The sequence below is a fragment of the Episyrphus balteatus genome, chromosome 3, assembly GCF_945859705.1.
Source record: "Episyrphus balteatus chromosome 3, idEpiBalt1.1, whole genome shotgun sequence".
NCBI lineage: Eukaryota > Metazoa > Arthropoda > Insecta > Diptera > Syrphidae > Episyrphus > Episyrphus balteatus.
The window spans coordinates 50,555,786-50,576,493 of NC_079136.1; the positions used below are offsets into that span (position 1 = coordinate 50,555,786).

The 20,708-nt window shown below is 30.4% G+C and overlaps 3 protein-coding genes across 5 annotated transcripts; 2 read left to right on the forward strand and 1 right to left on the reverse strand.

The window, feature by feature from the left end:
* The first annotated feature begins 1,700 nt into the window (after positions 1-1,700).
* On the forward strand, positions 1,701-4,454 carry LOC129916729 (uncharacterized). Of its 2 annotated transcripts, none has more exons than XR_008772529.1 (5): positions 1,701-2,510; positions 2,593-2,985; positions 3,059-3,130; positions 3,183-3,367; positions 4,249-4,454. XR_008772529.1 is itself a non-coding variant. In XM_055996838.1 (5 exons), exons 2-5 carry the CDS (start codon positions 2,959-2,961, stop codon positions 4,261-4,263), a joined length of 318 nt encoding a protein of 105 aa, XP_055852813.1. In that variant the 5' UTR covers positions 1,703-2,510; positions 2,593-2,958; the 3' UTR covers positions 4,264-4,454. The 2 variants fall into 2 exon arrangements, 1 of the variants encoding a protein (XP_055852813.1); XM_055996838.1 differs by having other exon boundaries at positions 1,703-2,510; positions 3,040-3,130.
* Positions 4,455-13,420: 8,966 nt separating this feature from the next.
* Positions 13,421-16,162, reverse strand: LOC129916730 (uncharacterized). 2 transcript variants are annotated; one of them, XR_008772530.1, is made up of 5 exons: positions 15,364-16,162; positions 14,889-15,281; positions 14,744-14,815; positions 14,507-14,691; positions 13,421-13,626 (listed from the first exon to the last, which is right to left on the reverse strand). XR_008772530.1 is itself a non-coding variant. In XM_055996839.1 (5 exons), the coding sequence occupies exons 2-5, from the start codon at positions 14,913-14,915 to the stop codon at positions 13,612-13,614; spliced, it is 318 nt and encodes a 105-aa protein (XP_055852814.1). In that variant the 5' UTR covers positions 14,916-15,281; positions 15,364-16,159; the 3' UTR covers positions 13,421-13,611. The 2 variants fall into 2 exon arrangements, 1 of the variants encoding a protein (XP_055852814.1); XM_055996839.1 differs by having other exon boundaries at positions 14,744-14,834; positions 15,364-16,159.
* Positions 16,163-17,981: 1,819 nt separating this feature from the next.
* On the forward strand, positions 17,982-18,823 carry LOC129916728 (V-type proton ATPase subunit F 1). Its single transcript, XM_055996837.1, has 4 exons — positions 17,982-18,138; positions 18,213-18,294; positions 18,358-18,563; positions 18,620-18,823. The coding sequence occupies exons 1-4, from the start codon at positions 18,085-18,087 to the stop codon at positions 18,650-18,652; spliced, it is 375 nt and encodes a 124-aa protein (XP_055852812.1). The 5' UTR covers positions 17,982-18,084; the 3' UTR covers positions 18,653-18,823.
* Positions 18,824-20,708: the final 1,885 nt, after the last annotated feature.

The following is a 20,708-nucleotide window of genomic DNA, read 5'->3' on the forward strand; positions in this document are numbered from 1 at the left end:
TTGTTTTAAATAAAATATTTCAAAATAGTACTAGGTCTGTTTGCGAGCTTTATGTACGGTGGTGTTATGAGAGAAAGAAAAAATAATCAAATTGGATCATCGCACGATGGGGAATTAAATGCAGTGAAATCCACTTATAATCAAATCTTTTCAGAGTACAAATCAGTCTATATCACATAAAACTCTTGTACAATATAATTCTTCTGAAATCGGTGGTAAAGCTAAGTTTTAGCACGGGCTTAATGTCCATAAATCCATGCTTGATCCACAGCTAATCCGCCGAAATCCACGAGTTAAATTTCTGATCCGAGGCTGAACCGCACGTTTGTACAACTGATGGGCCTCAAAAACTTACCCGAGCTAAAATTTATTCAATAAAGACTTTTACGATGCTGATGCGAAACGAAAAATGTTCAAGTCTCCAAAGTCGACAAAAACAAAACGAAATTTTTCGGTCAAGATTTCGTTAACGAAATTTTAAATACAAAAAAAAAAAACATAACTAAATCTTGAATTAAACATTTCGTTTTGCTTTTCGTTTTTCAGTTCGCAGCTCTAGTGAAAAATTGGAGAGTTTTAACTCATTTGTTATTTACTTTTTATTGTCCTCTGTGCATTTTTCTTGATTCCAAAAGCAATGTTCACGGTTTTTTAACTTTTAAATTATTTAATTCTTGTGTTAAAAATTGTTTTCTTTCGTTTTTTCTTCATTTTAAATTAATTTGCATTTATTTTATTTTGACTTTGACAGAATACTTGATGATATTGGCCGTTTTTTATTCTTCCACTTGATCCATATAGATAACACGGTGTTACACTCAAAATATACGCGGGCGGAGACCTATCACTTTTTGTAGAGCTAGTCACACTGATGATTACGAAACGGTATTTAAAAAGTCCCTAAAATCCCCAAAATCTGGAGTTAGGGGTTTTTTTGACCTAGCTTCGTCAAATTTTTACCTTTTGAACAATGTATAAAACATGTAACTCGGTTAAACCTTCCAGAGTTTATAAGCTGTCAAAGTTCAAAAATTCCATATTTTTCGTCATTGGCGCCAGGATTTGATAACGGGTTTTTGTAGAGAAGTTCAATACAAACATTTTTTTCTTTGGGAGGGGGTCTATCTCCCCCCGTTTAGGTGGGAGGGGCAGAACCTAAAAGTTCGAATTTCTGTATCTGGGTTGAAATCGTAAAATTTTTTTATCCAAGCCAACTTTAAACTGAGGTCGAACTACGGCATACGTTCGTTAACGTTTTGACTATTGCTTTCTCTATTTAATTAGAAGAAAATGATAGAGACATAAAGCGTCAATACGTTAACGTACGTATGCCGTAGTTCGACCCCTGATTTTCATAAAAAATACCTTGTTTTATTTGACAAAAAGTCAAAAAGTGGAAATTTTCAAACTCATTTTGAGACCGTTTTTCCGACCAAAAAATTATAAATAATGATGCAAAAAGCTTATTCTTTATTTTAAAAAACAATATTTGTAGTTTTTTCCAAAAACAAATAGCGCTTGAAAGAAATAAAAATTTTTTACTTTTGTATATTTCCTTAAAGGATATAATATATGGAGTGCTTGTTCCTATACCTTATACATTGTAACGCGATATGCATGGATAGGGGTCGTAACCACCGCCGTATAGTTAGCAGCGAGTTTTCACGATTTTTAAAAATTTTGATGCAAATAATTAGGTGAGAATTAGGTGAAATTTGGTCAACGAATTTTAGAATTTGGTGAATCCTAGTTTAAAAGTTATTAACAATTTAAGGTTTGGCGTATAGTTAGCAAACGATAGTAACAAAAATAGGGTTTTTTGGTATCAATCGATCGGAAATCGCTTTGTGAAATTTGGTTAATCAATTTTAGAATTTGGTGAATCATAGTTTAATAAATAATTAACAAAATGTGAAAAAAATGACAGTTCTATAAACAATTACAATTTACACACATATTTAACGTTACGCGACGTAATGTTATGTAACGTAGTAAAATCTGTCATACACGTACACAAAACCAACACACATGAAACAAAATCTGTCCCAAACAACGTCAAAATTTTTGACAGCCCATAATTTATTTCACATTTTTTCCCGCGTTTCTTTCTATTTAAACAAACAAAAAAAAGAAAAGTTCTCGACAAACTTTTATGTACATCCTAAATATACCTATATCCCGGTCTGTAATTTTCTAAAAATATTTTTTGTTAATTATTTATTGTCCTTTTATGGGAAGTGCTAAAACCTACGGAACTTATCCATCGTTGGTTGTGTTAAATGCATTAAGGTGCTTCAGAAAAAAAGAGTCCAATAGACTTATGTTTGCAAGCCGCCACCATCAGTTTTTCTTTTTATTTATAAACAAATCTTAAGCATTTTCTTAAGGGAAAAACAAAAAAGGAAGAAGATTTTAAATGATGGCCAACAGAATCATTCAATTATACATATGTGCAAGCTATCCTAGACTTTATGCTGCAAAGGATGAGTGTACTATTGCGACAAGGTTTAGTACGTCTTATGCTGATTGCAACATATATACTCTTGGTACAGATTCCAAGAATCTTAAATAACAAATAACATTTTATTATAGTGAGCGTATCAAGAAGATCCCAGGCTAAAGGAGATTAATATGAAAGTGCAACGAATCGAAAAATCAACAACGTGCTTAGTCTTAACACTAATCAAGCAATTTGATGATCAAAATACACTCCGTCAGATGCTCTACATCGCTGACAATGTACCTATGTTGTTCAAGATGCGCCCCTCTGATCTGATTTATAAAATCTAGTAGCCACATTCAAAGAATGTCAAACCTGCTGAAAATGCAGACGATATTCTTGAAGACCATGAGGAAAATCCACATGTTTTCTTTAAACGTTTACCCGAGGTTATTGGCGACATTTGGAAACGTATAACGTCAGTGTGGGCGTGTATACTGAAACAGTATTTGAAAGATATGTACGCCCTACAGGCTAAGAAGACGGTAAAATATCAAATAACACAAACATTTTACAAAAAATTGTTAAGACGAAAACAGTGCCCAATTTCAATTGCAGAAATTAAGGAATTGGTCATAAAATCAAGTGATGTCTGTTTAAATCCAGAAGATGAGAAAGATTTATTTATATGTATGTACATATGTTTTTTATGATAAATGTAAAAGAATTTATTCTCTTTCAGTTTTTCAGTTTAAACAACTTATAAATAAGTTTGATCCAGATGATGCATATCTGCTCTTGATAAAGAAAAAAAATAAACATGATCAAGCTGGTGAGAGTAGTATAGGAGCAAGAGCGGGCAGTGCGACAACGCCACATGTAAATAGTGTTAATCATACGATGGTTTCAAGACCATCCCAAAGCAAGGTTAGTCAAAGAATGTTGTCTTTGTGATTTGCTTTCACAAGTTATTTTTTTTATCGATAGAATGCAACAAAAAATTCTTTCCTATAATCTTTCCTATTTTCTATTCCTTCTGACTTGTGCCGTGCAGCATGCATTTAAAAGTTATAAAGGTCCTACAAGCATATAGTCAAAATTATTATTGTTAATGCTCCTGGAGTCAGGTGCTTCTATTAATAAAGTACCTACAAAAATTTAATATTATTTTCAAATGCAAAGTTTTCAACATTTTAATTCTTATATTTGACAAAAATGTTTGTCAGATCTATGCTTAAACTAATCAAAATTGCACCTCCTTGCTAGCATGCCTTCATTACACGGCCAGTAAAACCCAGATTCGTGAAAACAGTCAAATAATTATGTTCTTTGTTCTGACAATTTTGTTACATATGTATTATGTTTCTCTTGAAACTGTTCTGCTGTGTTATAATTTTTTTAGCGTGTCTAATGCAAAATTCTGCCAATTACTTGTGTATATGTATGTCTGTCTTCAAATGGGTAGGATTTTACTATCGGGTTTCAACTACCTTTTTTGTGATCTACAAGTTTCATCAGACAGAATCGGATAACAATGTTTTCTTGTGTGAATATTATTTTTTTTTTGTTTATATGGAATCTTGCAATCTATTTTAAAGTATAGCACTACCACAAAATTTGTTAACCAAAATGTAGGCTTACATGTACGATGTACCTACCTAAACCCAAATATACAATTATTGTCTTTGGAATCGATATCTTAAGATATAAAAAATAGTAAACAAAAACAATACCGTCCCATTGTAGCACTTTGCTTTTATTTACCCCTAAAAAATGTTATAATTGTTTTAATACAATTTTTTTTTCAGAGAATCGTTGGATAGTAGCAGTGGAAAAATTGCACCCAGCATAGGCTTTGGAACGCCAACATTACAGAACAAATGAATCAGAAACAACTATTGGAAAATTGACCCAATGAATAATAATAATAATAATTAGTTTTTAACAAGTCTTGTTATTTAATTAAACAATTTCGCGGAAAATTGATGAACAAAAAACAATTTTGAAGAACATAGATACCTTTTGTTTTGATCTGGATTTGTTTTTATCTCAAAACTGTTCTTACTTTGGTTCGATATATAAATATATTTATCAATATATAAATGTTCAATAAATCAATAGTACCTATAATAGTATCTGGTTAGTAATGAAAATGACTTTTTTTAAGTTTTGAGAATCACTTTGAAAATTAACACCACACAAACTAACAAGTTATTCTTTAGAAATCTCGAATAAACATTATTATTTAATGTTATCACAAAAGCAAAATTTCTTGAACAATATATTTTTTTCGTACTATACAAATAAATTAATAATTTTTTTTTGTTTTTTTTTTTTTTAAATTGAAATTTTTGAAAATAAGTAAGTATGTTCTTAGTTGCAAGTTAGGTTAGTACAAAATTAAATGCGTACTTCCTCCTACAGTTCAAGGCTATAAAAAACCTAATTAAAGAACTGAATTTAATCAAAATCTTAAGATCGGGAATATTTGAATGAATCAAAAATGTTATATTGGAGTTATTCAAAATAAGCATTTAAGTAAATTATTTCTCCGTATTTCAAGAAAACCAGTTTATTAGCCTCTGTAGCCGCGTTTCTTCATGCATGCATTTCGCACGTTGAGAAAGATAGTGTCGCAATTCAAAAAGTGATTTTGAATATGAAAAATCGTTATTTTTGAGTTGTGTCACTATGCTTCTGAACGTAAGATAAGGCAGTATTTATATTTGAATCAGAGATTTTTTGGCAGATCCAATGATCTTTCGTGGCAAATTGGCCAAGAGATTTATTTTTATTCGTAATACTATGTTTCCACCTACGCTAAATCCGAGATTTAGCTAAGTAGATTTAGAATAAATCTCGAGATTTATTTTAAATCTACTTCACTCAACCTCAGATTTGGGTCCAGCTACCCTAAATCTAAGTTTTCACCTACTTTCAATCCGAGATTTAGAACAAAACTCGAGATTTATGCTAAATCTACTAAGCTAAATATCGGATTCAGGGTAAGTGGAAACGTAGTATAAGTAACTGTGTGTGGACGATTTTTTTAAACATATAAAAGTCATGTAAGAGTTTCGTGTGCAAATAGGTGTAAATCTCGATAAAAAAGGCAATGAGTATTTTATATAATGGGTTTGAAAGAACTTTAATGGTTTATAACATCGCTAATAACAATTTCCGCTAAAAGAAAGATTTTGTGTTTACATCAATAAAATTGAACTTTCCAAAATGGCATTTAATACATATCTATTTTTATCAAAAATGCGTTTGTATACAATATGAGTTTCTTTGTTTTCTTAACGGACTTTTTTGTTTATAATTAAAGAAAATCGTTTTAAGCATTTTTGTAAATAAATAATATTCAAAAAGTAAAGAAAAATGATTTAAATAAAGAAAATCTATCTCCGTTTTCATAAACAAATTAATCCCCTTCTTAACAGTTGGAATATCCATTGATAATAGTAGTAGATATTTCTATTGTTTCATTTTAAATTTCTTGATTCGAAAAAAAGTGTATGTGTATCCTTATGCTACTGATGAGCACCTCGCTTAATATTTTAAATTTCGTTCAGTCCACTGAACTGAAATTTCAGAAATTGGGACATGTGACAGGTGTTTGTATGTATCAAAAATCCTTACGTTACGGGTTTCAAAAAAGTTCTGTTTCCTTTAACTATTTGCATTTTAGACAAAATTCTTCTCCTTTGTTACATTATTTAATTTAAATTGTTAATAAAATAAAAGGTATAGCACACCAAGTTCTGTGAAGCTACAAAACTGATAATACATAATTTCTAAACATTAGGTTCAAGTTTCAGAATTTGGTGAATCATATTTTTTTTAGTTATCAACACTTCAACCAAAAGAATACACTAAAAAATGAGTCGCGACAAAAGAAAATCGCATTTATTTAGGAATTATGATTCACCAAATTATGATTTATGTACCAAAATGTTCTTGAACTTTTTCTGAACAAATGTTATAAATTTCAGAATTTGGTGAATCATACTTTTTGAATTACCTTCTTTAAAAGTTCAAATTATTCGCAGACACTTGCGAAAAAAAATACAAAAGCCCATATAACTCTTGAACTAAGATTCACCAAATTATGATTTTTGTACCAAAATGTTCTTGAACGTTTTCTGAACAAATTTTATAAATTTCAGAATTTGGTGAATCATACTTTTTGAATTACCTTCTTCGAAAGTTCAAAATTATTCGCAGACAGTTGCGAAAAAAATACAAAAACCCATATAACTCTTGAACTAAGATTCACCAAATTATGATTTATGAACCAAAATGTTTTTGAACGTTTTCTGAACAAATGTTATAAATTTTAGAATTTGGTGAATCATACTTTTTGAATTACCTTCTTAGAAAGTTCAAAATTATTCGCAGACACTTGCTAAAAAAATACAAAAGCCCATATAACTCTTGAACTAAGATTCACCAAATTATGATTTATGTACCAAAATGTTCTTGAACGTTTTCTGAACAAATGTTATAAATTTCAGAATTTGGTGAATCATACTTTTTGAATTACCTTCTTCGAAAGTTCAAAATTATTCGCAGACACTTGCGAAAAAAATACAAAAGCCCATATAACTCTTGAACTAAGATTCACCAAATTATGATTTATGTACCAAAATGTTCTTGAACGTTTTCTGAACAAACGTTATAAATTTCAGAATTTGGTGAATCATACTTTTTGAATTACCTTCTTCGAATGTTCAAAATTATTCGCAGACACTTGCGAAAAAAATACAAAAGCCCATATAACTCTTGAACTAAGGTTCACCAAATTATGATTTATGTACCAAAATGTTCTTGAACGTTTTCTGAACAAATTTTATAAATTTCAGAATTTGGTGAATCATACTTTTTGAATTACCTTCTTCGAAAGTTCAAAATTGTTCGCAGACACTTGCGAAAAAAATACAAAAGCCCATATAACTCTTGAACTAAGATTCACCAAATTATGATTTATGTACCTAAATGTTCTTGAACGTTTTCTGAACAAACGTTATAAATTTCAGAATTTGGTGAATCATACTTTTTGAATTACCTTCTTCGAAAGTTCAAAATTATTCACAGACAGTTGCGAAAAAAATACAAAAGCCCATATAACTCTTGAACTAAGGTTCACCAAATTATGATTTATGTACCAAAATGTTCTTGAACGTTTTCTGAACAAATGTTATAAATTTCAGAATTTGGTGAATCATACTTTTTGAATTACCTTCTTCAAAAGTTCAAAATTATTCGCAGACACTTGCGAAAAAAATACAAAAGCCCATATAACTCTTGAACTAAGATTCACCAAATTATGATTTATGTACCAAAATGTTCTTGAACGTTTTCTGAACAAACGTTATAAATTTCAGAATTTGGTGAATCATACTTTTTGAATTACCTTCTTCGAAAGTTCAAAATTATTCACAGACAGTTGCGAAAAAAATACAAAAGCCCATATAACTCTTGAACTAAGATTCACCAAATTATGATTTATATACCAAAATGTTCTTAAACGTTTTCTGAACAAATGTTATAAATTTCAGAATTTGGTGAATCATACTTTTTGAATTACCTTCTTCGAAAGTTCAAAATTATTCACAGACAGTTGCGAAAAAAATACAAAAGCCCATATAACTCTTGAACTAAGGTTCACCAAATTATGATTTATGTACCAAAATGTTCTTGAACGTTTTCTGAACAAATTTTATAAATTTCAGAATTTGGTGAATCATACTTTTTGAATTACCTTCTTCGAAAGTTCAAAATTATTCGCAGACAGTTGCGAAAAAAATACAAAAACCCATATAACTCTTGAACTAAGATTCACCAAATTATGATTTATGAACCAAAATGTTTTTGAACGTTTTCTGAACAAATGTTATAAATTTTAGAATTTGGTGACTCATACTTTTTGAATTACCTTCTTAGAAAGTTCAAAATTATTCGCAGACACTTGCTAAAAAAATACAAAAGCCCATATAACTCTTGAACTAAGATTCACCAAATTATGATTTATGTACCAAAATGTTCTTGAACGTTTTCTGAACAAATGTTATAAATTTCAGAATTTGGTGAATCATACTTTTTGAATTACCTTCTTCGAAAGTTCAAAATTATTCGCAGACACTTGCGAAAAAAATACAAAAGCCCATATAACTCTTGAACTAAGATTCACCAAATTATGATTTATGTACCAAAATGTTCTTGAACGTTTTCTGAACAAACGTTATAAATTTCAGAATTTGGTGAATCATACTTTTTGAATTACCTTCTTCGAATGTTCAAAATTATTCGCAGACACTTGCGAAAAAAATACAAAAGCCCATATAACTCTTGAACTAAGGTTCACCAAATTATGATTTATGTACCAAAATGTTCTTGAACGTTTTCTGAACAAATTTTATAAATTTCAGAATTTGGTGAATCATACTTTTTGAATTACCTTCTTCGAAAGTTCAAAATTGTTCGCAGACACTTGCGAAAAAAATACAAAAGCCCATATAACTCTTGAACTAAGATTCACCAAATTATGATTTATGTACCTAAATGTTCTTGAACGTTTTCTGAACAAACGTTATAAATTTCAGAATTTGGTGAATCATACTTTTTGAATTACCTTCTTCGAAAGTTCAAAATTATTCACAGACAGTTGCGAAAAAAATACAAAAGCCCATATAACTCTTGAACTAAGGTTCACCAAATTATGATTTATGTACCAAAATGTTCTTGAACGTTTTCTGAACAAATGTTATAAATTTCAGAATTTGGTGAATCATACTTTTTGAATTACCTTCTTCGAAAGTTCAAAATTATTCACAGACAGTTGCGAAAAAAATACAAAAGCCCATATAACTCTTGAACTAAGGTTCACCAAATTATGATTTATGTACCAAAATGTTCTTGAACGTTTTTTGAACAAATGTTATAAATTTCAGAATTTGGTGAATCATACTTTTTGAATTACCTTCTTCAAAAGTTCAAAATTATTCGCAGACACTTGCGAAAAAAATACAAAAGCCCATATAACTCTTGAACTAAGATTCACCAAATTATGATTTATGTACCAAAATGTTCTTGAACATTTTCTGAACAAACGTTATAAATTTCAGAATTTGGTGAATCATACTTTTTGAATTACCTTCTTCGAAAGTTCAAAATTATTCACAGACAGTTGCGAAAGTGTTTGCGAATAATTTTGAACTTTCGAAGAAGGTAATTCAAAAAGTATGATTCACCTAATTCTGAAATTTATAACGTTTGTTCAGAAAACGTTCAAGAACATTTTGGTACATAAATCATAATTTGGTGAATCTTAGTTCAAGAGTTATATGGGCTTTTGTATTTTTTTCGCAAGTGTCTGCGAATAATTTTGAACTTTTGAAGAAGGTAATTCAAAAAGTATGATTCACCAAATTCTGAAATTTATAACATTTGTTCAGAAAACGTTCAAGAACATTTTGGTACATAAATCATAATTTGGTGAACCTTAGTTCAAGAGTTATATGGGCTTTTGTATTTTTTTCGCAACTGTCTGTGAATAATTTTGAACTTTCGAAGAAGGTAATTCAAAAAGTATGATTCACCAAATTCTGAAATTTATAACATTTGTTCAGAAAACGTTCAAGAACATTTTGGTACATAAATCATAATTTGGTGAATCTTAGTTCAAGAGTTATATGGGCTTTTGTATTTTTTTCGCAAGTGTCTGCGAATAATTTTGAACTTTTGAAGAAGGTAATTCAAAAAGTATGATTCACCAAATTCTGAAATTTATAAAATTTGTTCAGAAAACGTTCAAGAACATTTTGGTACATAAATCATAATTTGGTGAACCTTAGTTCAAGAGTTATATGGGCTTTTGTATTTTTTTCGCAACTGTCTGTGAATAATTTTGAACTTTCGAAGAAGGTAATTCAAAAAGTATGATTCACCAAATTCTGAAATTTATAACATTTGTTCAGAAAACGTTTAAGAACATTTTGGTATATAAATCATAATTTGGTGAATCTTAGTTCAAGAGTTATATGGGCTTTTGTATTTTTTTCGCAACTGTCTGTGAATAATTTTGAACTTTCGAAGAAGGTAATTCAAAAAGTATGATTCACCAAATTCTGAAATTTATAACGTTTGTTCAGAAAACGTTCAAGAACATTTTGGTACATAAATCATAATTTGGTGAATCTTAGTTCAAGAGTTATATGGGCTTTTGTATTTTTTTCGCAAGTGTCTGCGAATAATTTTGAACTTTTGAAGAAGGTAATTCAAAAAGTATGATTCACCAAATTCTGAAATTTATAACATTTGTTCAGAAAACGTTCAAGAACATTTTGGTACATAAATCATAATTTGGTGAACCTTAGTTCAAGAGTTATATGGGCTTTTGTATTTTTTTCGCAACTGTCTGTGAATAATTTTGAACTTTCGAAGAAGGTAATTCAAAAAGTATGATTCACCAAATTCTGAAATTTATAACATTTGTTCAGAAAACGTTCAAGAACATTTTGGTATATAAATCATAATTTGGTGAATCTTAGTTCAAGAGTTATATGGGCTTTTGTATTTTTTTCGCAACTGTCTGTGAATAATTTTGAACTTTCGAAGAAGGTAATTCAAAAAGTATGATTCACCAAATTCTGAAATTTATAACGTTTGTTCAGAAAACGTTCAAAAACATTTTGGTACATAAATCATAATTTGGTGAATCTTAGTTCAAGAGTTATATGGGCTTTTGTATTTTTTTCGCAAGTGTCTGCGAACAATTTTGAACTTTCGAAGAAGGTAATTCAAAAAGTATGATTCACCAAATTCTGAAATTTATAAAATTTGTTCAGAAAACGTTCAAGAACATTTTGGTACAAAAATCATAATTTGGTGAATCTTAGTTTAAGAGTTATATGGGCTTTTGTATTTTTTTTCGCAAGTGTCTGCGAATAATTTGAACTTTTAAAGAAGGTAATTCAAAAAGTATGATTCACCAAATTCTAAAATTTATAACATTTGTTCAGAAAAAGTTCAAGAACATTTTGGTACATAAATCATAATTTGGTGAATCATAATTCCTAAATAAATGCGATTTTCTTTTGTCGCGACTCATTTTTTAGTGTATTCTTTTGGTTGAAGTGTTGATAACTAAAAAAAATATGATTCACCAAATTCTGAAACTTGAACCTAATGTTTAGAAATTATGTATTATCAGTTTTGTAGCTTCACAGAACTTGGTGTGCTATACCTTTTATTTTATTAACAATTTAAATTAAATAATGTAACAAAGGAGAAGAATTTTGTCTAAAATGCAAATAGTTAAAGGAAACAGAACTTTTTTGAAACCCGTAACGTAAGGATTTTTGATACATACAAACACCTGTCACATGTCCCAATTTCTGAAATTTCAGTTCAGTGGACTGAACGAAATTTAAAATATTAAGCGAGGTGCTCATCAGTAGCATAAGGATACACATACACTTTTTTTCGAATCAAGAAATTTAAAATGAAACAATAGAAATATCTACTACTATTATCAATGGATATTCCAACTGTTAAGAAGGGGATTAATTTGTTTATGAAAACGGAGATAGATTTTCTTTATTTAAATCATTTTTCTTTACTTTTTGAATATTATTTATTTACAAAAATGCTTAAAACGATTTTCTTTAATTATAAACAAAAAAGTCCGTTAAGAAAACAAAGAAACTCATATTGTATACAAACGCATTTTTGATAAAAATAGATATGTATTAAATGCCATTTTGGAAAGTTCAATTTTATTGATGTAAACACAAAATCTTTCTTTTAGCGGAAATTGTTATTAGCGATGTTATAAACCATTAAAGTTCTTTCAAACCCATTATATAAAATACTCATTGCCTTTTTTATCGAGATTTACACCTATTTGCACACGAAACTCTTACATGACTTTTATATGTTTAAAAAAATCGTCCACACACAGTTACTTATACTACGTTTCCACTTACCCTGAATCCGATATTTAGCTTAGTAGATTTAGCATAAATCTCGAGTTTTGTTCTAAATCTCGGATTGAAAGTAGGTGAAAACTTAGATTTAGGGTAGCTGGACCCAAATCTGAGGTTGAGTGAAGTAGATTTAAAATAAATCTCGAGATTTATTCTAAATCTACTTAGCTAAATCTCGGATTTAGCGTAGGTGGAAACATAGTATTACGAATAAAAATAAATCTCTTGGCCAATTTGCCACGAAAGATCATTGGATCTGCCAAAAAATCTCTGATTCAAATATAAATACTGCCTTATCTTACGTTCAGAAGCATAGTGACACAACTCAAAAATAACGATTTTTCATATTCAAAATCACTTTTTGAATTGCGACACTATCTTACTCAACGTGCGAAATGCATGCATGAAGAAACGCGGCTACAGAGGCTAATAAACTGGTTTTCTTGAAATACGGAGAAATAATTTACTTAAATGCTTATTTTGAATAACTCCAATATAACATTTTTGATTCATTCAAATATTCCCGATCTTAAGATTTTGATTAAATTCAGTTCTTTAATTAGGTTTTTTATAGCCTTGAACTGTAGGAGGAAGTACGCATTTAATTTTGTACTAACCTAACTTGCAACTAAGAACATACTTACTTATTTTCAAAAATTTCAATTTAAAAAAAAAAAAAACAAAAAAAAATTATTAATTTATTTGTATAGTACGAAAAAAATATATTGTTCAAGAAATTTTGCTTTTGTGATAACATTAAATAATAATGTTTATTCGAGATTTCTAAAGAATAACTTGTTAGTTTGTGTGGTGTTAATTTTCAAAGTGATTCTCAAAACTTAAAAAAAGTCATTTTCATTACTAACCAGATACTATTATAGGTAATATTGATTTATTGAACATTTATATATTGATAAATATATTTATATATCGAACCAAAGTAAGAACAGTTTTGAGATAAAAACAAATCCAGATCAAAACAAAAGGTATCTATGTTCTTCAAAATTGTTTTTTGTTCATCAATTTTCCGCGAAATTGTTTAATTAAATAACAAGACTTGTTAAAAACTAATTATTATTATTATTATTCATTGGGTCAATTTTCCAATAGTTGTTTCTGATTCATTTGTTCTGTAATGTTGGCGTTCCAAAGCCTATGCTGGGTGCAATTTTTCCACTGCTACTATCCAACGATTCTCTGAAAAAAAAATTGTATTAAAACAATTATAACATTTTTTAGGGGTAAATAAAAGCAAAGTGCTACAATGGGACGGTATTGTTTTTGTTTACTATTTTTTATATCTTAGATATCGATTCCAAAGACAATAATTGTATATTTGGGTTTAGGTAGGTACATCGTACATGTAAGCCTACATTTTGGTTAACAAATTTTGTGGTAGTGCTATACTTTAAAATAGATTGCAAGATTCCATATAAACAAAAAAAAAATAATATTCACACAAGAAAACATTGTTATCCGATTCTGTCTGATGAAACTTGTAGATCACAAAAAAGGTAGTTGAAACCCGATAGTAAAATCCTACCCATTTGAAGACAGACATACATATACACAAGTAATTGGCAGAATTTTGCATTAGACACGCTAAAAAAATTATAACACAGCAGAACAGTTTCAAGAGAAACATAATACATATGTAACAAAATTGTCAGAACAAAGAACATAATTATTTGACTGTTTTCACGAATCTGGGTTTTACTGGCCGTGTAATGAAGGCATGCTAGCAAGGAGGTGCAATTTTGATTAGTTTAAGCATAGATCTGACAAACATTTTTGTCAAATATAAGAATTAAAATGTTGAAAACTTTGCATTTGAAAATAATATTAAATTTTTGTAGGTACTTTATTAATAGAAGCACCTGACTCCAGGAGCATTAACAATAATAATTTTGACTATATGCTTGTAGGACCTTTATAACTTTTAAATGCATGCTGCACGGCACAAGTCAGAAGGAATAGAAAATAGGAAAGATTATAGGAAAGAATTTTTTGTTGCATTCTATCGATAAAAAAAATAACTTGTGAAAGCAAATCACAAAGACAACATTCTTTGACTAACCTTGCTTTGGGATGGTCTTGAAACCATCGTATGATTAACACTATTTACATGTGGCGTTGTCGCACTGCCCGCTCTTGCTCCTATACTACTCTCACCAGCTTGATCATGTTTATTTTTTTTCTTTATCAAGAGCAGATATGCATCATCTGGATCAAACTTATTTATAAGTTGTTTAAACTGAAAAACTGAAAGAGAATAAATTCTTTTACATTTATCATAAAAAACATATGTACATACATATAAATAAATCTTTCTCATCTTCTGGATTTAAACAGACATCACTTGATTTTATGACCAATTCCTTAATTTCTGCAATTGAAATTGGGCACTGTTTTCGTCTTAACAATTTTTTGTAAAATGTTTGTGTTATTTGATATTTTACCGTCTTCTTAGCCTGTAGGGCGTACATATCTTTCAAATACTGTTTCAGTATACACGCCCACACTGACGTTATACGTTTCCAAATGTCGCCAATAACCTCGGGTAAACGTTTAAAGAAAACATGTGGATTTTCCTCATGGTCTTCAAGAATATCGTCTGCATTTTCAGCAGGTTTGACATTCTTTGAATGTGGCTACTAGATTTTATAAATCAGATCAGAGGGGCGCATCTTGAACAACATAGGTACATTGTCAGCGATGTAGAGCATCTGACGGAGTGTATTTTGATCATCAAATTGCTTGATTAGTGTTAAGACTAAGCACGTTGTTGATTTTTCGATTCGTTGCACTTTCATATTAATCTCCTTTAGCCTGGGATCTTCTTGATACGCTCACTATAATAAAATGTTATTTGTTATTTAAGATTCTTGGAATCTGTACCAAGAGTATATATGTTGCAATCAGCATAAGACGTACTAAACCTTGTCGCAATAGTACACTCATCCTTTGCAGCATAAAGTCTAGGATAGCTTGCACATATGTATAATTGAATGATTCTGTTGGCCATCATTTAAAATCTTCTTCCTTTTTTGTTTTTCCCTTAAGAAAATGCTTAAGATTTGTTTATAAATAAAAAGAAAAACTGATGGTGGCGGCTTGCAAACATAAGTCTATTGGACTCTTTTTTTCTGAAGCACCTTAATGCATTTAACACAACCAACGATGGATAAGTTCCGTAGGTTTTAGCACTTCCCATAAAAGGACAATAAATAATTAACAAAAAATATTTTTAGAAAATTACAGACCGGGATATAGGTATATTTAGGATGTACATAAAAGTTTGTCGAGAACTTTTCTTTTTTTTGTTTGTTTAAATAGAAAGAAACGCGGGAAAAAATGTGAAATAAATTATGGGCTGTCAAAAATTTTGACGTTGTTTGGGACAGATTTTGTTTCATGTGTGTTGGTTTTGTGTACGTGTATGACAGATTTTACTACGTTACATAACATTACGTCGCGTAACGTTAAATATGTGTGTAAATTGTAATTGTTTATAGAACTGTCATTTTTTTCACATTTTGTTAATTATTTATTAAACTATGATTCACCAAATTCTAAAATTGATTAACCAAATTTCACAAAGCGATTTCCGATCGATTGATACCAAAAAACCCTATTTTTGTTACTATCGTTTGCTAACTATACGCCAAACCTTAAATTGTTAATAACTTTTAAACTAGGATTCACCAAATTCTAAAATTCGTTGACCAAATTTCACCTAATTCTCACCTAATTATTTGCATCAAAATTTTTGAAAATCGTGAAAACTCGCTGCTAACTATACGGCGGTGTCGTAACCTTCGTTTTTCAATGAGAGTCCGGTTCCGCATCTGTAAATAAACACGCTTGTTGATGACAGCCATCAAATGAAAATAAAATGAAGGCATGATGCACTCATCGAAAAACTTAAAGAAACTAGAGCCCTCTATAAAAGCTTCACGGAACTAACAGCACTCCATATATTATATCCTCTAAGGGCCAGTTGTACAAATATTTAATTCGTGGATCAGCAACTTTTATCTCCTGAAATCGAAAGCATAGCTGAGTTTTAGCACTGGTTCAAGGTCCATATTATGTAAAAATAGCCACATTCATGCTTGAACCGAAGTTGACCTGCAGCTAATCCGCCGAAATCGGCGGGTTAAATTCCTGAACCAAGGCTGACCCACGTTTGTACAATTTGCACTAAGCATATTTCCCACTTTTTAGGTCATGTTTGCATTAATTTTTTTTTCTTCAATCCAGAAAATTTTATTTGTAACAGGCCGACTCCACAGGAGATAATTTTTGTCATGTTGACGTGTCTTAACAAGAAATGTCTTGTGGATTCTCGCCATATCTTGTTATGATTCAATGTTAGACAACCGTGTCTTCGATTTTGTCTGAACACGAATGTCTAACATCGAATTTGACAGATGTGTTTTTTTTCTTTTTGAAGGGTAGTTTTTTCGTTATTTTTTGTCGTCTCATGAGCAAGGTTGTCTCCGTAGTAGCGGACGACAAAATATATTTGTTTGTTTTGCGAATTTTTTAATGTTTTTTTGTTGAATTGAACTGGATTTAATGTAATGGTATATACTTTTTGTATTTATTTATTTATCGTGAATTTATTTAACAGGCATTGTAATTGATTTTGTAAAAAAGAAGCTTGCTTATTTCTTAGAAGAAAAAAAAAAAACAAATCAAGTATATAAATTGAAAAAAAATAACAAAAGAAGTATTCATACAAAATTGACAGCATATAAAATAAATTTTGTGCGCAAAAAGTCATACATCATCCTCTGGCGAACGAGGCATATGAAATGAAATGTCCGAACATAATTTGCCCAGCCAAGAAAATAAAAATTGTTAAGTTGTAGATGTTAGACATTGAGTTAGAGAAAAATATCTCCTGTGGAGTCGGGGTGTAATAAAAATTTTATTGTGCAATTTTTTTCATTCGCAATAAAATGCAAAATATTTTTCAGTTGCAATAAATATTTTTCAGTTGCAAAAAAACATTTTTTTAATGCAAATATTTTTCAGTTGCAACAAATATTTTTTTATCAATTTAAGGCTTGGCCACACCGGAGGGTATGCGGTATAGCGGTAACGATATTTGTACTAAAAAAATTCCACACCTGAACGTTGATGTGTCAGTTTGGAATTTTTTTCATACAAGTACCCTCACCGCTACCCGTACCGCTACCGCATACCCTCCAGTGTGGCCAAGCCTTTAAATTTTTTTATTTGGAAATTTTTTTTTTTTTTTTCATACATATGTAAGAAACCTAATTTAGAAGAAAGCTCTATACAAACTCTATAAAAGTTATTGTCTGCCAAATTTTAATTTACAAATAAGCCGTATTTGTAAATTTCCCACTTCTTTAGGTCATTGTAATTATGGCTGTCATTGGTAGTTCTACCTTTAAAAAAAAAAAAAGGTGAATGTTTTTGCTTTTATTCCACTGTCGCAATAATGTGTTTCACGCTTAATGAACTATTGTGAATGAATCTTTTTGTTCACAAAATAAAACATTTTGGCATCACTTTATATCACAAGATTTTGACATGTGTCAGCTGACCTGAATGAAAAATTCGATTTTCCTCGACATCGAGCAGTTCATTAATTTTTTTATTAAAAAAATATCTTAAAACATGGCTTTACACTCAGCAATTAAAGGAAAACTTATTTCCGTTATTGGAGATGAAGTAAGTTAATAATAAAATCTACTCAAAATATACCAACAACAAAACTTTATTATACTTTTATTTGCTTTGACAAGGACACTTGCGTAGGATTTTTGCTTGGAGGCGTTGGCGAAATCAACAAGAATCGTCACGCCAATTTCATGGTTGTCGACAAAAGTAATATAATATTCAATATCTTATTTCTACTTTGTTAAATAAATATCTTATTTGTATGTGTAGACACTCCAGTGAGTGAAATTGAGGATTGTTTCAAGCGTTTCCTTAAACGTGATGACATCGACATCATCCTCATTAATCAAAACTATGCTGAGTTAATTCGTCATGTAATCGATTCGCACACTTCACCTATTCCAGCTGTGTTGGAAATTCCATCTAAAGATCATCCATACGATGCCAGTAAGGATTCGATTTTGAGACGCGCCAGGGTAAGAATCAAAATGATTTTCCTTTGAATTTCTTATCTAACTTAATTTATTTAAAGGGTATGTTCAATCCTGAAGACTTGGTCCGTTAAAGAATTTCATCGAATGTGGATTCATTTGGTGATAAAGTATTAGTTCCCTCTTGTTTTTTGTGTAAAATAATATAAATAATCATCTTGTTAACTGAAATCTTTAGTTTCCTTATCGTTGCTGCTTGATGTGCATTTTCATTCCAATAAAAAAGGATTTGTTTTTTGGTTGAATTTTATTGTTTTTTTTCTCTTTTTTTTATTATAACGACGGAAATTCAGTTCATATATTCAGTTTGGTTCCCGAATAAAACGGACTGAAAGTGCACTGCGTTGCATGAACAAAACTAACTAAACATAGAACAAAGAAGACGAAGATTGATTTTATAATACAAATTTTATATACTACTGAAATCATCAGTTGACTTATCGTGAGACACCTTGTCCATACGCAAGTTTTTCAGCTCAACTTACATAGATTTTTAAACAAAAACCTAATGTGACTTCAAGCCCACATAGGATTATAATTTTGATTCAGAAATAAGGTCACGAACATAGGAATAATCAAACATATAGAACAGGGGTGACATTCTGTATCGCATAAGCGAAAAAACGTTTTCGCGTGTAAAGATTTGCTTCAGGCCATGAAAGCGTTTGTTCGCTTATGATACAGAATATCGCCCCAGCTTAAATTCACAAATTCGCCAAGAACTATAAAATCAAGTCACTATTATTCCAATAGGCCAATTTTCTGAAACGTATTCTGATTTTACGAAATGGGGAACATTTCATTTCGGTCGACTAGGAAAAGTGATTTCAATTCACTTACCGGTCGAAATGCCGAACATGGGTTGTATTCATATTTTGATAAACCGTGTTTTTGTCTTCGCTAAACGCAACTGTAATAAAGTAGAGGATAGTTTCTTGGGTTTAAATCCTGTCTTTACTACTCCGATTTTTTCTCAGAGTTACCCCTTCTGTCGAGCAATTGACACAGCAACAGGACAAGAGTGCATTGCATGAATTGTTTTTTATATAAATATATGCGCCGAACAGCGTGTAAATTTGAAAATTCTTATGCACATTTGTGCCCATAATTATGAAAGTGCACTAAGTCACTGCCAAAAAAAGGTTTAAAAAGTCTTTGATATTTAATACATATTATAGTAAGCTGAGAGCTTTGTGTATCTCAAAAAAAAAAAAAAAAAACACTAGATACTTCGCCAGGCAGGCGCCAATGTCAATAGCTTTTATTATTTAAAAAGTACCTTGCCTGGCCGGCTTCGCGAGTTCTCAAAATTTTAACTTTACTTTTTGGGTCCTCTTTCCCGCTCACGCAACTTCGTTGGTATGCAAAGTCGTCTGGCAGGGGCAATGTCAACAGTATTTTTTAGGTAAACAGTAACTTGCCTGGCCCCCAACAAAATCGCTTTAGCCATTAACAATATACGGGAATAGCAGACATACATAAGTATCAGTTTTTATTCTTCTTCTTCTTATTTTTTCTCGGCGCTGTTATGATCTCGATGTCGAGGGGATCATAACTATCCCACGTAACTGCTTTACACTAGTGATCCTCCTGTTGGGTTCGCCGGGTTGACCTCAGAAATCGGCGGCAAGCCTCCCGGTTTTGTATTGTTCCATTTCTAAGGCCAACTGAATGCTGGTGGTTTTGCATTTGCTTGTACCAGGAGTTTTAAGGCCTACCTTTCTTTCTATTTCGTGTTGGAACGTTGTATCAGTTTTTATTAAAAAGCAAAAAACGGAAGTACAATATTTCCATTATCCGTATTTGTTTATAGTAGAGTAACTAAAGCAAATTATAAGGGAACCCGGCCGAACAGCTCTGATTTTGACGATTTTTTTTTCAAACGTAGGCAATTAAAAATACTTTAAAGTCTATAGATTAAAAATAGCCGGTGTTGCCGTATTGTTTTTTAAAATTAAAATTAATTTTTTTTTAATAAAACCATTTTTTTTGCTTAAATTTCATAAAACAAATGATAGCAAAAGATTCTCTAGGTAATTTAAGGAAAATATATAACAGGCAGTAAGGAACAATCTTCCATCGTTTAAGCAATAAATTCAATTTTCTTACATTCTGACCTCAAACACAAAA